The sequence below is a fragment of the Acanthopagrus latus genome, chromosome 13, assembly GCF_904848185.1.
Source record: "Acanthopagrus latus isolate v.2019 chromosome 13, fAcaLat1.1, whole genome shotgun sequence".
Classification (NCBI taxonomy): Eukaryota; Metazoa; Chordata; class Actinopteri; order Spariformes; family Sparidae; genus Acanthopagrus; species Acanthopagrus latus.
This window is the reverse complement of record NC_051051.1, coordinates 21,578,051-21,592,946: the sequence shown is the minus strand read 5'-3', so window position 1 is coordinate 21,592,946 and position 14,896 is coordinate 21,578,051. Positions and strand designations below refer to the sequence as shown.

Genomic DNA, 14,896 nt, shown 5'->3' with positions numbered 1-14,896 from the left:
CTGTTTCATTAACAGTGTGCTCAGAAAGTCTTTGCTACAACATGACCCTGCCTCTGCTCCCCTCCGTCCTGCTCAGCATTGCCTCACATTTCAATACACACTGGGGCTGGAAGCACAGTTGGCACTCTCAAACCTGATCGTGCTTTTAATGTGCACAAGCTATTAATCAGCAGTTTTATTCTGGGCCATGGGGTTTATGAGACACACTGTTACTAAGACTGTGGATTGCCCCGCATAATTTTTTTTTCAGCCCATCACGTTGAAGCAGCTGTTTCCTGCCACTGGGGGAACTTTGAGGTAGATTCGACCAATAAAAGCTGTAGGAGTCCCTGGCCTGTGACACACAGGACGCAAACAGCTCTGTCACTTTTCACTGCCTGCTAGCCAAGGACGGTTCTGTTTCATCTGGTTAGATAAGGACTCTCATGTGTAAAGTCATGTGTACAGTGGACAATAGAGCTTTGATGCTATAGAGTCAATAGGCTGCAGATCTGGAGCCTGTCTAGGTTAGCTTTAATTTAATTTCCTCACCGTCTGGGAGGGTATTAGTGCTCAACAGGGACAATGTTTCAGAACAATCATAGCATTAACATTTTAATTTAAATAAGAGTTCATTTTAAAGGGATTAAAATTTAATATTTAAGAAAGTTGTCATAAAAAGATGATGAAAGCTAACTGGAACTTAGTGCCAAATGAGACTCAGGTGATTGTGTCTTAGGCGACCTTATGAAGCATTTGTAGCAAGAATGCAGCAATACAGGGATTCATTGCAGTCTGGCCCATCTCTTTACCGTACAGAATGTACATTTGCTGAAGTGAATCAAGAAGTGGTGTCAAGGTTTAGCAGACCTTTACAAAGGGCAGGAGGATAACATCTCATAAATAGTTTGGAATGTTTTGAACTTAATGGCACTCCCTTGTTTCATGCTTTTAATGCCCTCTGTATGATAATTCCCCAGTGATTTCATGTCTAGGAAATAGGCGCGATAACATCAACTGCTGCTATTGAATAACGACAGAAAACTTTGTAGAATAGAATCAGTCTAACATTTCCAATCGAGCAAGATAAGTGATCACGTTTGAGGTGGGTCAGCATTATTTTGGAGAAAGTCATTATATGCATAAATAGGATAAAGCCCTTTTGCTAAAAAATGGCCCCATTAAACATGAGCAGTATTGTGCAGTAGCCCTCCTCCTTTACTGGGCTACAAAAGTTGACTTGTAATGTGTTTGGATAAGGTACTTTCCCAACTCCAAATGCTACAGTCCATTTGCTTTTTTTGTGTGCATATACGCTGGGGAGTGTTGGCTTTGTTTGAGCACTAAATGCATTTAAGTTGAGTGTCAATATTTTAAGCTGCTGAGTGGATAAGTGAATGACTCGAGTATTAGACATTTTCTATCTGGCATTTCTCTCAACAATGCAAGAGCTTTGAAACTTGTTTGTATGATGTCTGAAATGCCCAGTTTCTCTCACTTTATGCTTGTTTGCAAAATTTCAGGTACGTGTTACTCAGAGTTTAGACAGGTATGCTGAAATTATGGTTTGTAAATGGGCTAAAGAGGAAATTATCAGCCTATTTATCAGCAGAAAAAGAGTTAAAATTGCTTTATTTTTTAATCCTAGTGCACCAACACGTAGTTGTGCTGGCCACATTTAGTGTGGTGGGTGCAGAATGACATGCATTACCTTGCTGAATGGTCAGTGAAGGGTTGCCAGCATGCTTTTGGAACATGTTTATCAAAGGAGAGGGGGCTGTAAGAGCATTCAACAGGAATAAAAACAATCTCCATGCAAATAGAAATGATTGGTACAAAGGATTTTATCTGGCTCTGAAATTTAGAATTCAGCCGGTGGGCTCACTGCAGATATCAAAAATATCCCACTTGCCTGGTAACAAAGAACAACCCAATCACCAGAGAACATGTTAGCTAAGTGTGTTTCTGTAAAACCACAGATGAATTCAAACAGAATCTTTTTCCTGAACCGAACTATTTGTTTGCTAAGGTTGATTTTTTATCATGGCTTTGCTTAAATACCTGTTTTGGTCGACCACATAAAGTGATGGAGATGTGCCCAAGTTAAAAATGCCCAGCGGTGTGACTGGAACTGCTGTTTGGCAGTCTTGTTGGCTTGTTATAACACCACCAACTTCCCCTCCACCTCCTGATGTGGTTAATAAGCATTTCATGTTAACGTGAAATGCCACTTTTGCTCCAAATGTCAGCTTTAGATGTATTTGTGGTATGATGAACAGTAACTGCTAGCATTATATCATCATGAGGGCTGAAAATAGGGCTGGGCGATATGGCTGAAAAATCTATCACGATAGTGTTTCGTATCAGTCGATATCGATAATTATTGATTTTTTTTTTTTTAACCCATTTGAAATAAGAATGTAATGGGGGTCAACCACATGAATAAGATTCTTGTATCCAGACTTCTCAACTGTTCTGAGTCCTTCACTAAATGATATGCCACTGCATCTGTTATTTCTGTATAACGTTTTGATGTTTGGTCGTATGGCACTGCTGCCGAGTACCTCTCCATGGTGGTCTGTTACTGCTTTTGTGGTGTTCCACCTGCACCAGCAGATGTCAGTGACTGTGGCTGTTTGATGCTGCTGTACTCCAACGGATGAGAGCAGCTGAGGTGGTAAAATAAATGTGTCATATTGTCAGATTTGGTAGGGACGGGAATCTTGCGTGGTTTACAGACAACATTGGTCTGACTCTTGTCGGACTTAAAACATCCAAATACTGCCAAACTGGTGACGTGACCGTTCCTCTTTTAACCACAATTTCCTCCTGCGCTGTCGCACTCATTTTGTCCTTTCACTCCACGCCGTTCTTTTTTATAAAGCGGTTATGAGGCACGATGATGAAACATGAAAGTGCTACTGTGCATGTCACTCAACAGGTTGTTGCTAGGTTACCAAAGAGCGAGTGAGTTTGTTCATGCCACCAACCTTGCTTAGCTGGGCTGGGAGAGGTCAAAAGGCTAAAGCCCTTCCTCAGCTTACAACTCCCGGAATGATTGATCAGGGTTTTCTTCATGTTTTATTTTTCTAATGGAGTCCAGTAAAATTATCGAACGTTCTATCAAACGTATTTTCTATTGATATTAGTCACGTGTCTATCGCGATAGGTACTGTTATGGTTTTATCGCCTGGCCCTAGCTGAAAAGTCCCTAATAACAACCTGAGCTTCTTAACTGTATCACTACACAGCACTGTAGGTGCACTTGTATCCTCAATAAAATGTATAAGATACATTTTTACACTGCACAGATGGAATTATTAATTGATCTGAAAGATTTAGGGGCTGCAACACAGAGCTACATAGAGACTCAAAGGTGGACTGTACATGAGCACTGCACACGGTTTGCGTCAGTAAAAACAGGTCTGTGCCTGAGATTTGTCCTGTGTCCACCAAAAACTAACCCCATATGACCCTGGGAGAGAGCCACAGCAGGAGTCAGCAGACGGGCTCTCTCTCAGGGAGCTCCAAGAGGTCACAGGGGCATCACTCTAAAACTTTGGCAAGGGTATCCTCCCATCTGTTGCAAAAAGAAGTGCTGTCCAATGACTGGCCATCTAGTTGACTGGTGCAGCACGGCCGTGGGTAGGCAGAGACAGACAGAGAGCTCCATGCCAGCAGCTGCATCCCTGCAGTGAGAGTTGCTTGGGGTTTCCATGCATACATCCTTTGCCCTATCTGGTTTATTTAAGTCTTGCTCCCAGGCCAGCGGATTGTATTTATTACATATTTGCATATATATGAGAGCCTCTATTTAAGTAACACGCTCTCTATTGAGATTGCATGAGAATGAGGACAGAAAGTGAGAGATGTTGTTTCGTTCTGAAGTCAGAGCATAACAGTGAGCGATCCCGCAGTTATTGCCAATACAATACCAGCAAAAAAAAAAAAAAAAAAAAAGTATTGCGTTGAAATCACAAAATGCAATGGACAGACATCCTGTATGCCTGAAAAAATGTTAAATCATCCATATTAGATGTTCCTGGTTTCCTTGGAGGCCCCTAAACATAAAACGTATTCCAGCTTACTGTTTTGAGAGGAATGAGCCACCAGACACTGAATGTACTGTAGTTTCACATGTAGCGCAAGGTGTCTTCTGAAAGTAACAGGGCTAAGGTGTGACAGAGCCAGATTTTGTTGATGATATAGGTTAAGGCTCAAAGCAAGTTCACGGTTCGAGGAAGGGGTAACATCAAGGTTAAAATGCTGTTGATGGAATGTGAAAGGGTTTGTGGGTTTTGCTCCGTTGCTCACGTTCCAACTACATTTTTGTACTTCACACTAAAACAAAGAGAGATTAAACCTGGTTCGCCCATCTGTCCATTCATAAGGCACTTTCTAGCAAGCTGCAACATGTAAGTGAAACTGATGGCCTAAGAAGAGAACGATAGGCAGCTTGTCATCAGCAGTAATGCAAAAGTGTATTAGACTATCAGGAAGGAAGGTCGAAAGGCAAACCTCTTCATTCCACTGTTGGTTTCAGCCCTTTCATTTAGTCGAGAGCTTTGGGAATGACCAAAAAAATCAGATGAAGAGGCAGGAAGGAGTTTCCATGGTGGCTTGGCTGTATTATCCATAAGGAGAAGAGTCACAGCTCTTTGGGTTGGAAGGATCTCTGCTGGTCGGTGGTCTGTTACTGGCAAATCATATGAGGTACACTTTTCTAAAATGAAAAAAAAGAAAATGTAAATGCCATGCAATTTACTTTACATGTGTCACGAAAGTTGCTAAAGATTAAAACCCTTCCTTTAAAAGATCCTGTTGTCATTATCAGTGCCTCAAATATCCCGTTTTTCGTGAAGCGTAAAGATGAGGGTAGCACATGCATACAGTAGAGATATCTACTGGTGTGCACTGGTGCATGTCCTGCCCACTTGTTCTGGCAAATCCCAACCTCCTCTTGGGTTAAGTCTCTGCAGTCTCCAACCCACAAGTCATGTGGCTGCCAGCATGATAGATGGCCACACAACCGATTAACCATGTTTTACGCTCGCTTGAATTAGATAGATAGTATTTCTGTGAGAGGAGCGAGCCGCGACAGGAGGATTAGGATGTGGTGTTTTTCCACTACAGCTTCGCCTCTGTTGTCGGTTCTTATTTTGCTCCATTCAAAGACAAACAACAACTGGGAGACTGTGAACGTATGAGTTTATGTGGCTGTTTGTGCTGTTCTGTAGGCCTGGTATAACACACAGTCATCTGCATGTACATTGGAGTGCATGACTAATCCATGAATAATACAGCACAAGATTTGAATACATGTGAAAGTATAATTCCAGAACAGGGACCATCACATAAATATCACTTGTGGCAACCGATTTTTCTCTTCCCCCCCCCATTTTTCATTTTCATTTATCTTTGTCTCTTCACCAGTAAATTGGTTCTCACATCGCAGTATAAGGATATTTTCTGAGGGCCCTGTGATAGTCCAAACTCTTATTTCAATAAACAGTGAATGCGGTGGTGACAAAGAAACAATCAAACCACTCATTATATCATGCTATTGTGAATTCAGTTTTAATTATATAGTGAAGTGCTGTGAACTATGAACGCGGCCGTTTTGCTATCTAACGTCCAGCGATCAGGCACAAGAGAATGTGTTCATTTTCTTGCATCACACCTTGTAATTTCATTGTGCTGCTCACGGAAAATCAGAAAAGTTGCACATTTTTATTAGTTCTGCTGATTGTTCAGTCGTGCAGTGTAAATGCTTACTGCGGTGGAATAAGAAGTGCTAAAGAGATATAAAAAGACCAAGAGACTTTAGACGACTCAAGATGTTTACAGGTCAAAAAAAAATAAATGAATATCTGTAAACACTCCATCTATTTCAGTTCTTCTGGTCTGCTTCCATGGTGACATCCTTTTCTGGATTCACGCCTGGATAAGGTGTTAATGTGTCTAACATTAGACTGACTTTTTCCTCAGTGCTTTTGTTTTACCAATACACAGTACAGCACCCCAGACAGTGGGTTCAGGCTATCTTAATGTGCTTGACAAAGGGTATGAGCTTCAGTCTTCTCAAAATGAGGTCTTGTACATCTACCTTATTACTTATGTGCCTCCTTTCCATGATACAACTTTTAACTGGGCAAGTAAATCACCAATTGCTTCACTATACAATGTTACATCCAATATTTGGAATACAACACAATATTTGCAAATCAAGTCTCCAAGGATACAATTTGGATTTGATTAAATCCTGAATTTATATGAGGCGATATCATCTGCCCATTTAACATAATCAGTTACAGTACAGTTACATAATCAGTCTTTATACTGTCGGCCATTAGGAAAAAAAAAAAAAAAGGATTATTTTAAATAATTCTGAGTGCTGTTTGATTTGACTCCAGAAACACGCATAAACCATGACTTAGCAAGAACAAGGAGAAACATTTTTTTTTATGCTAGTCACCATTGTTAGCTGAAGCTTATGGCATTTTACATTGCATAAATTAGCCTAGCAGCTAGTGGACCTTTGCTCTACTCAGATCTTCCTTTTCTTTTTCTTGGCAGCTTGCCATTATCTGGTGCAAGCACTGTTTAAATGTTCAGGAAGGAGGTGCGCTGGGCCGAAATTTCAGAACAAAGCCTTATCTTAAAAGACGATACAGATTAATGTTTTCACTTCATGGTGATACTGCATCAAATAGATGTATCACTCTGGATCGATGGATCGTTCCTTCGTGTTAACCAGTCTAAGTTACTTGAATTATCGCTATCATTACCTTGGATGCATAACTTTCTGGGGCTGCAACAAATGATTACTTTCATTCTTGATACTCTGCCAGTTTTTAATAGACATGTGCTTCTGTCAGCATTGAACAATGTTCACCACAATAGTCCAGAACACAGACTCTTGATTTACTATCGTTATATCCAAAGAAAAGCAGAAAACACTCACATTCAGCAAATGGTTATCTTTTTAGCCGGAAAATGTCTGAAATTATTATTCAGTTACCAAAATAGATACAGCTGTGAAGCCTTAGCTCCTCTATGGTTTAAACTGACATTTTTAAAAGATTATGAAGCAAAGCTTTTTTGTGCCTGTTAACGACCTTGTTTGTCTGCTCTGTTGAAGAGTGTGGTCAACACTCGCTTAGTGCCCTGAGATGACTTTTGTTGTGAGTTTGTGGTATGCAATAAAAGAAGCTTTGCAGTTCCACCAGGCCATATCGACCGAATCTGGTTCACACAGTCTTTTCAGCTGCTTAGATCTCATTGGCTGTCCAGCATGCCAATCACACGCATATTTACATCCCTCTGAATGTGGCAGGTGCTTTGGTTTGGAAACAGCAGCAGCCACATGAAAGGTTGTGAGCAGCAGCTGATTGTTGGGTTTGAGAAACTGAAGTTCAAGGGTGCCTCATCCTCGTTGAGCAGCGAGACATGCAAACTTCTCATGTAGGTCTGTTTGTGGAGTTGCACTCTTTCATGTCAAAACAACAGTCAACAGCAAACTTCCTTTTGTTCCAGTTGCATACTCTGGAGTATTTTTACACCAGAAGGTTCTTGTTAAAAATGACAGAAACGATGAGTCTAATCTATAGTTAGACAGTTCTTCACAGTGCTATCATCTTGCCATATTGCTGATCTATGGGTATCTCTTTTATGTTTTTGTTTTTCAGTGCTTTTATTTAAAGTGCTGTATTACTTTACGTTTCCATATATATCACATGACTTAGATCTCTCTATCTTTCTCTTTCTCTCTAGGTAAGTTCCTCTTCGTCCATCCTGAAACAAGCACCTCTCACCTCACCAGCCGTCACTGAATGCCCCCAGGAGATAGTGGACCCGTGCTGTGGTGATTCATTGGTAGTGTTTCTGGTTAAAAATATTCCTCCTCCTCCTTCTTCCTCTGCTCCACTTCCCTCTGACTGTCGGAGGAAATGAAGCCGGCTCCTGTTCAACACTAAACCAGACCGGAAAGGGGGCTCTGTAAGCTTGTATCATTTTAATGTCCCCTAACTCCTCCCAGGCATGGAATGTGTGTTCGGGTTGACTTGAAATGTGACAGAGTGGCCTCAATGATGTCATGGCTACAGGGAAAAGCTGGTGTGTGCCTTTGAATGCGGTGGACAGCCACGAAAGGACAACAGTGGTCTTTAGAGGGTTGCAGTGTGTTATCTTTGTGCTAAAAAGCTGTCTTTTCCAGTTCAGCTCCTGCTGAGAACTGATTGGTAGGTTGTGGGTTTGTCCTTGCCTTGCATTGATGCACAGGACCAATTAATCATTGTTCTTTATCTAGACCTTTGTTAATTTGGGTCGTTGATGAAGTATAGTGTTGACCTTGTGCTTTGTGAGTTGTTTTTATGTCTGCCTTTTTCCAATGTACCTTCCTAAGTCAGATACTCATTAAGCGCAGCAGGAAAATGAGCTAGCAGAAAACGTGATCGTTCTATTTTGAGATTCAAAAGTTCCCTCAACTCTGGGAAAGAATTCTGACCTTGACAGGGGACGATAAATAATTATCATTACAGTGTCTCTGATACAGTTTTGCTCCATGTGATTATCCTTCCCCCCTTGTCCTTCCTGCTGATATTGGCCTGAAGTACGTTTTATCTTCACCTTCCAGGCGGACCAGATTAATCCAGTGGAATGTGTTTTAGCTAAGTCAGTGCACTAAATGGGTTGAAGAGGAAACCCAGTGGTTCTGTGTCTCTTGAATTTCAATGACTTTGGCTCCTTTTCCAGAAATGAGAACGGTGTTTTTTGTGTGTTTTTTTTTTTTCGGCAAAGATCAATCACTTCATAGAGTATTGTTTGGGTTTTAACTTTTGAGGACCTTGTTGGCTTTGGGGATGACGAATTTTTCAGCAACGCTCCCGTGGACCCGACATCGAACTGATGCAATAAGGCTGCAATTGTTTTTGCTTTTGAACATTGGTTTCTCAGATCGCCGGAGTTGCCTTACTGCTGTCTCCGCTGGAGTGGCTTTGCTAGGAAGCCATTCTTCTCAGCCCCAGACTGCAGCTTTTATCAGGAGATTGTGTGCTGGGTGAGGCGCGGCAAATTAACCAAGGCCTGCGAAGGTTAAATGCTGCTACCGGGGACTTTGTGCATGAGGCGGGCACCGGCACATCATTGGCAGCTCCCCTCTAGCCTTTTCGTCTTGTCAATAACGGCTGTCCACATCACAGCCCATTCATGCCCCTGTGTGAAACAGTGCTCATTGTAGTAGCACCACATTACACAGAACATGTCCAATTTTGGCAGCAAAACAAGAGTCAGCCAATCATTTTCACTCCGCTCATCGTCATATTTCTTTGCATGTTCACAGTGTGGTTGAATGGAGCTTTGTTCGCATCCACACAGATGACCTCTCAGTTTTGTCCTCCCATTTGTGCTCAGTACTCTGGCTCAATGGGTTACTGTGTTCACTCTTAAGCAGAGACAGCATGGCCCCTAAAGCCCCAAGGACTCCCAGATGATGGAGTGACTGAGACATCTGCCATGGAAGTACAGATGGTAGCCGTGGGTACACTGTATCCTGTTGAAGCTGAAAAATATGATTTCAACCTAAGTAAGCAGTATTGACTGAGCCGTCTTCTGCGGTAGTCCTCAGGTTGTTGTCCTGGCAGTGGGTAGTGGATTGATCACTGTATAGTATTCCTACAAGAGAGCAGTGACCTATAATTCCAACATAAACCAACCAATATGGTACGTACACAGAGATAAAGTGTCCTAAAATGTGCATAGGCAGGATTACATGATCATAGATAGTGGTGTTCAAGCGGGCACTTAGAAGTGTTAACAGCATATGCCAGAACCTGTCAGAGGTGTGTTTGAGCTCCTCTGTTCATAGTCCACAGGACTGCAGTATTTCTAGTATGCTGTTAAAGAGGAATGTTGATGCCGATTGGGCTTTGTTTGCCACAGCAGTCAAAGGACAGAATATTACAAAAAAAAATAATAATAAATAACAAGAGCAAAAAATAAACATTATAGTTAAAACGTTAAGACATAGAATAGACTCATACATACATATAAACATGATATTGTACACAATTAACAGCAGTGATTTGAATTTTTATTTACAAATACAAATGATTGGGTATAAAGAGAACTGACCAGATTATAGAAACGAGACAGCAACAGCAGCAGCAATGAAGGATCTGCAATACCTCTCCTTCACACTCTTGGGGTTAGCTAAACACAGTTAGCTAAATTAGAAGATGAGGTCTCCATCCTCAATTCCTCCAACAAAGCTGTGATCGGTTGATTGTTTCTTTGAAAATAGTCAACAATCGACACCAGATGTTTTTGAATACTGAACAAATCTGAGACGTGGACGGTGGTTAAAAAGGGTCTGGTATTATTACTAACCCTAGATAAGATGATGCGTTTTGCATGCGCCAAGTGTGACGTTTTACATACCCCTTAGGCAGTGTTTCTTAAACAGTAGCAATGCTCAGAAGCAGAAGAAGTAGAATAACAACACTAACCCCTATTATACCTCTGTACCTTTAGAATGGCAAGGCAATATGACTACGCATCAGTCTTGCCTTATATAGTACAGACTGTTTGAAAGGGGCTACTACTCATCATGTAATAGTTAATAGTAGTTTCCTCAATTTCTCTTACAGCAGCCAGTGTAATAATAGCAAAAATACTGTGGCAGGTTTTTGGCAATTTACAAACAATAGCCACATTTCCATGAAATTCAATCTGAATAACCGTGGCCCTCAAGGATGATTCATCATTATTTTTGTGACCTATGATCCGCTTTGTATTTTGTCAACCATCAGGACAAAATCCTCAGTGTTTCACTACATACACATTACTGTGTGTTTGCATGAGACTTGGACAATATTCAAAACTCTCTATTAATTCACTCCAGACAAAGCTGCATCTATTAATGAGGATACACAGATGTTTTGCTCGAAGTGAAGCATTTCTAACTCTCATGAGCACACCTTCACCACAGTTGGCAACATGTAGAGTGAATCTGCATCTGTTTGCTTCCGCCTTGCCGCTAGAATTTGCTTCATGAACACACACCTTAAGAACAGGATTGCAAATACTTTGTTTGTTTTGGGTTGCAAAGAGTATAACAGCCTCTAGGGACCACTAGTGGGCCTTCAGATATTAGGATATGTTGACCAAAAATCAATCTTGCAGAAAATATTTATCTCGCAGATTATGATATTTTAACAGATGCCTTCTATTTCAAATTCAGAACTGCTAAAAAAAGAATGAATGAATGAATGAATGAATAAATAAATAAAACTCCTCAGTCATTTAAAATGCCTCCCGGATGCACACTTGCATGATTTTCTTGAAAACAATTCCCCTGTAAAAGACTCCTAGAGCTCGCCAGGCTGTCCTCTGTTCTCCTTGTGCGTTGTGTGGAAGGTGAGCGCGTGCCAGCCCTTCAAACACTGCCTGTCCATCCTCCCTTTGTACCTCGTCTGGCTGGTGTCCTCCCACTACTGCTGCTTCGTGTTTGGACGGGCCAGCAGGGCCAGCATGGAGAAGGGAAGGAGGGCCGTCTGTGCCCAGCCCGGCCACCTGGCTGCCCAGAGGGGAAGGGGGCGTGGAGGGTGGTGGAGCAGAGGAAGCGGGTCAGCAGGAAAAAAAGACGTTTCCCCTCCTCTCTCCCTCTCTAGTTGTCTCTCGGGGCCCTCTGTTCTGTCATCCACTCCTTTTCTTCCTCTTTCTTTTCCGGCTTTCACACTTTGCTCTCACCTCCATCCTCTTTATCGCTCACTGGTTTTAATCCTTAGCTTTTCATTACTTTCGTGCACCTCTGAAGCCTGGTTTGTATTACATCTACAAGAGACACATGTCACTTTAGAGAGATGCTAATGAACTTCATTATGGGGTAATTTGTTTAACAGTGACACTATTTAATTGTTGAAATTCCACTTCATATCATATTAAATACATTTTATAAAAATTAGACAATTATTCTAACATGATGCTGTCATACTACTGAGTCAGAGAGCTGAGATTCTTCTCTTTATTTGTGTACTGTGTCTGCTCTTGTTTGTGCTGTTCCTACCTGTCTGCCGTCCTTCTGCCACAGGCTCACTTCCTGTCTGCTCCCTGTGGTGGATGGTATGTGGTTGCCCTGAAAACTGCAGGGCATCATCTATGGTTTGCCCAGGTGAACATAAACAGAAGACTATATTCCACTAGCCAATGCAGGAAGGGATTAGACTTTACCTGGTTTACTCCTGAGGTTGTAGTAGTAGTGTTCATCCACGGAAAAGAACATTTTATTCCGATAAAAATGCCGTAAAAGCCCACTGTACACTAGCGTGACTAGCAAATGACGGACAGAAAAAAACTATTGTAAAACAGAAATAAAAAGGTAGTTGGACTTTTAATATACAGTATGTTTACTTTGCTTTATATCTGCTGAATGTGCAAACAGGAGGCTGTATATTACAAAGTTTGCTAAATTAAATGTAATAGCTTAACAGTTTGTGGCAGAAAAACAGTGCGCCAAAAAAAGAGAGAGTTAATTACCAGGGATTCAATTAGTGTTTACTAGGGATTAAATTAGCGTTCGTAATTGTAGTTTAGCTTGTTTTTTTAAAATCCTTTTCTGTGATGGTTGTTCTATAGACCAAATCCCAGGATGTGACATGAGCAACAGCCATCGCTTTCGGGTCGACACCCGGCAATCAATTTGCATTGCGATGGAAAGATATGTCTAATCTGCTAATCTGATAATATCTGTGTTCATTTTTAGACAACACTGTGATGTTCTGCGATATACAGCAAATATAGTTAAACGCTTGGATCCAACCTGTCTGACATTTCTGATGAGCTAATTTCAACATGCTGTCTTGCTTTGCTGGAGTAAAAGTCCAAACTAGCAGTTAGTCTAAGATGTCATCATCTTTTGTCAGTGGCCCAACCCATTAAAAGGTCTGAGAAATAATATTAGCGTGAAAACGTTTTCTCAATATCGGGATGTGAAAGCATCAAACATGCATTTTAGATGAAATAACGTCATGAAAAATGACAAATACATTGAATATAAGCTAGTATGTGATGCTGGGGTTTTCTATCCAAAAGTTATTGTAACCAAACATTTTTATTAGAACTATTCTTGTATTTTTGGTTTGAAGCTTTGTGATGCTACCTGTTTGCATTCTTTGAATTGACGATTGAAATGCTAGTGTTTATCCTGGAATTTTATTATGAGCGTCTGAAAGGCTTCAAGCAAGGCAGGACAAGGAAAGCATGGCCAGGCAATTTTTTTAATTTTGTTTTATTTATTCTTATTAATTACATTATTTATGTAACTCTTTCAGGTTTGCAGCTTTAAAATGGCTTATACTAGAAATAGAATCAACTCCAAACTATTGCAGGTGAAAAGTGAAAGCATATATTTCTTAAGAGAAACCATGTAGGAATCCCTAAACTGCTCCAAGATCTAAAATACATACACATTAAAGAGGTAAACCATTTTACAGACAGTATACAATAAATAATCAGAGGTTAGTCTCTGTGTACCCCAACGAATCATATTTACAGGAACACTCTGTGCAGTGTGTCCTCATGCTCTAGAAGACCTGACTCTGCTAAGCAAAAATACAGACACAAAGCTAGACGGACAAAGCGGACTATACCTTATTTCTGTTTAAGGAAGCAGGTTAGCTTTGACCCCTGCTTTTTATCTTTGATCTACAAAGTTCATGGACCTTTCCAGCTGCAAGATATGTTCTTATGTAAAATGTTACCAGACGGTTTACACTTTTACAGATTAGTTAAGCGCTCTTGCCAAAAGAAGTCAACTATCAACTTGTATCGGCACCGGTTTTCTTCGCTGTGATGGTAGTTTTACAAAGTATTTAACAAGCCCTCTCAAGAGTCTCCCTTATCACTATGCATGGGGTGTGCGTGATACACTTGTGAACACTTAACATGCATGTCATTATTTGAATCTACTTCCCATTCAGAAGACTTTTGCTCCTTAATTATTTTTAAGCTCTTCCGGAGGAGCTGACACATGGTCCAGAGGTCAAACTGTGAGGCCAGGTGAAACTAAACTCACCATATTGCAGTCTCCTCTGCCTCCTCCTTCCTCTGCCTCTCCCCTCGGGCTGATAATAGAGATTTGGGGCTCCCCTGCTGCTCGAGCCACCTGTGATATTATCTCTGAGCTCTACCAGGCAAGGTGGGACTCTTAGCCCTCTCTATGGGACAGAGGAATTAGAATTAACTTTCCGGCTAAGTGGATCGGGTCTGGATCTGAAGGATGAGCAGAAGGCATTAAATTGAAATTGTGTCTCCTTTTTTGTGGGAGAGGAGAAACATATGTGCGTGCGGCAAAAGGGGAAGGGGAGTGATTCTGTATGAGACGCCTTAATGATTTAACCAAGCCCTCTGACTATTGGAATTTGAAATTGCATGTCAAGATAGATCACTGCTTGTCATGCACCCTTATGGGGTTAAAAAGGGTAATATGAAGTGAGCATGCTGCCAAATATATATATATATATATATATATATATATATATATATATATATATATATATATATATATATATATATATATATGAGAGAGAGAGAGAAACTCAAGAGAAACTCAAACTCAAATGTTTTGTCATTAAAAGGCCTATATTTTGTTGTGAAAGTATAATATACAGTGCTAAAGATAAGTTGAGATTTAAAGGAAATACTGCTATTACACATTTAACTGCAGTATTGCAGTATCCTAATAGGTGCGTTCCATGGCAGGTCCTGCAAAAAATTGATGACTTCTGTGTGATCTAATTTTGTTTTCGTTTTGCACATCTGGTGCTCTCTTTTCAAGGTGGTGCAACAAACAGCAAACAGCATTCATTTGGTGTAGTCCCGACCCTAATATTTCAGTTTTCCCAAGAGAGACTGAACGGTT

The 14,896-nt window shown here is 40.8% G+C and overlaps 1 protein-coding gene across 6 annotated transcripts in view; it reads left to right on the top strand.

Annotated features, from left to right (window-relative positions):
• The window catches only part of cadm1a (cell adhesion molecule 1a), a 394,713-nt gene that overhangs the window by 76,041 nt on the left and 303,776 nt on the right, over positions 1 to 14,896 (top strand). For 2 of the 6 annotated variants that reach the window (XM_037120290.1, XM_037120284.1), the window contains exon 2: positions 12,068 to 12,148. The exons of 3 other annotated variants lie outside the window; for them this stretch is intronic. In XM_037120290.1, the coding sequence (XP_036976185.1) occupies positions 12,068 to 12,148 (81 nt within the window). Of the gene's footprint in view, positions 1 to 7,752; positions 7,855 to 12,067; positions 12,149 to 14,896 lie in introns of all 6 variants that reach the window. One more of the 6 variants, XM_037120287.1, reaches the window with a different exon arrangement.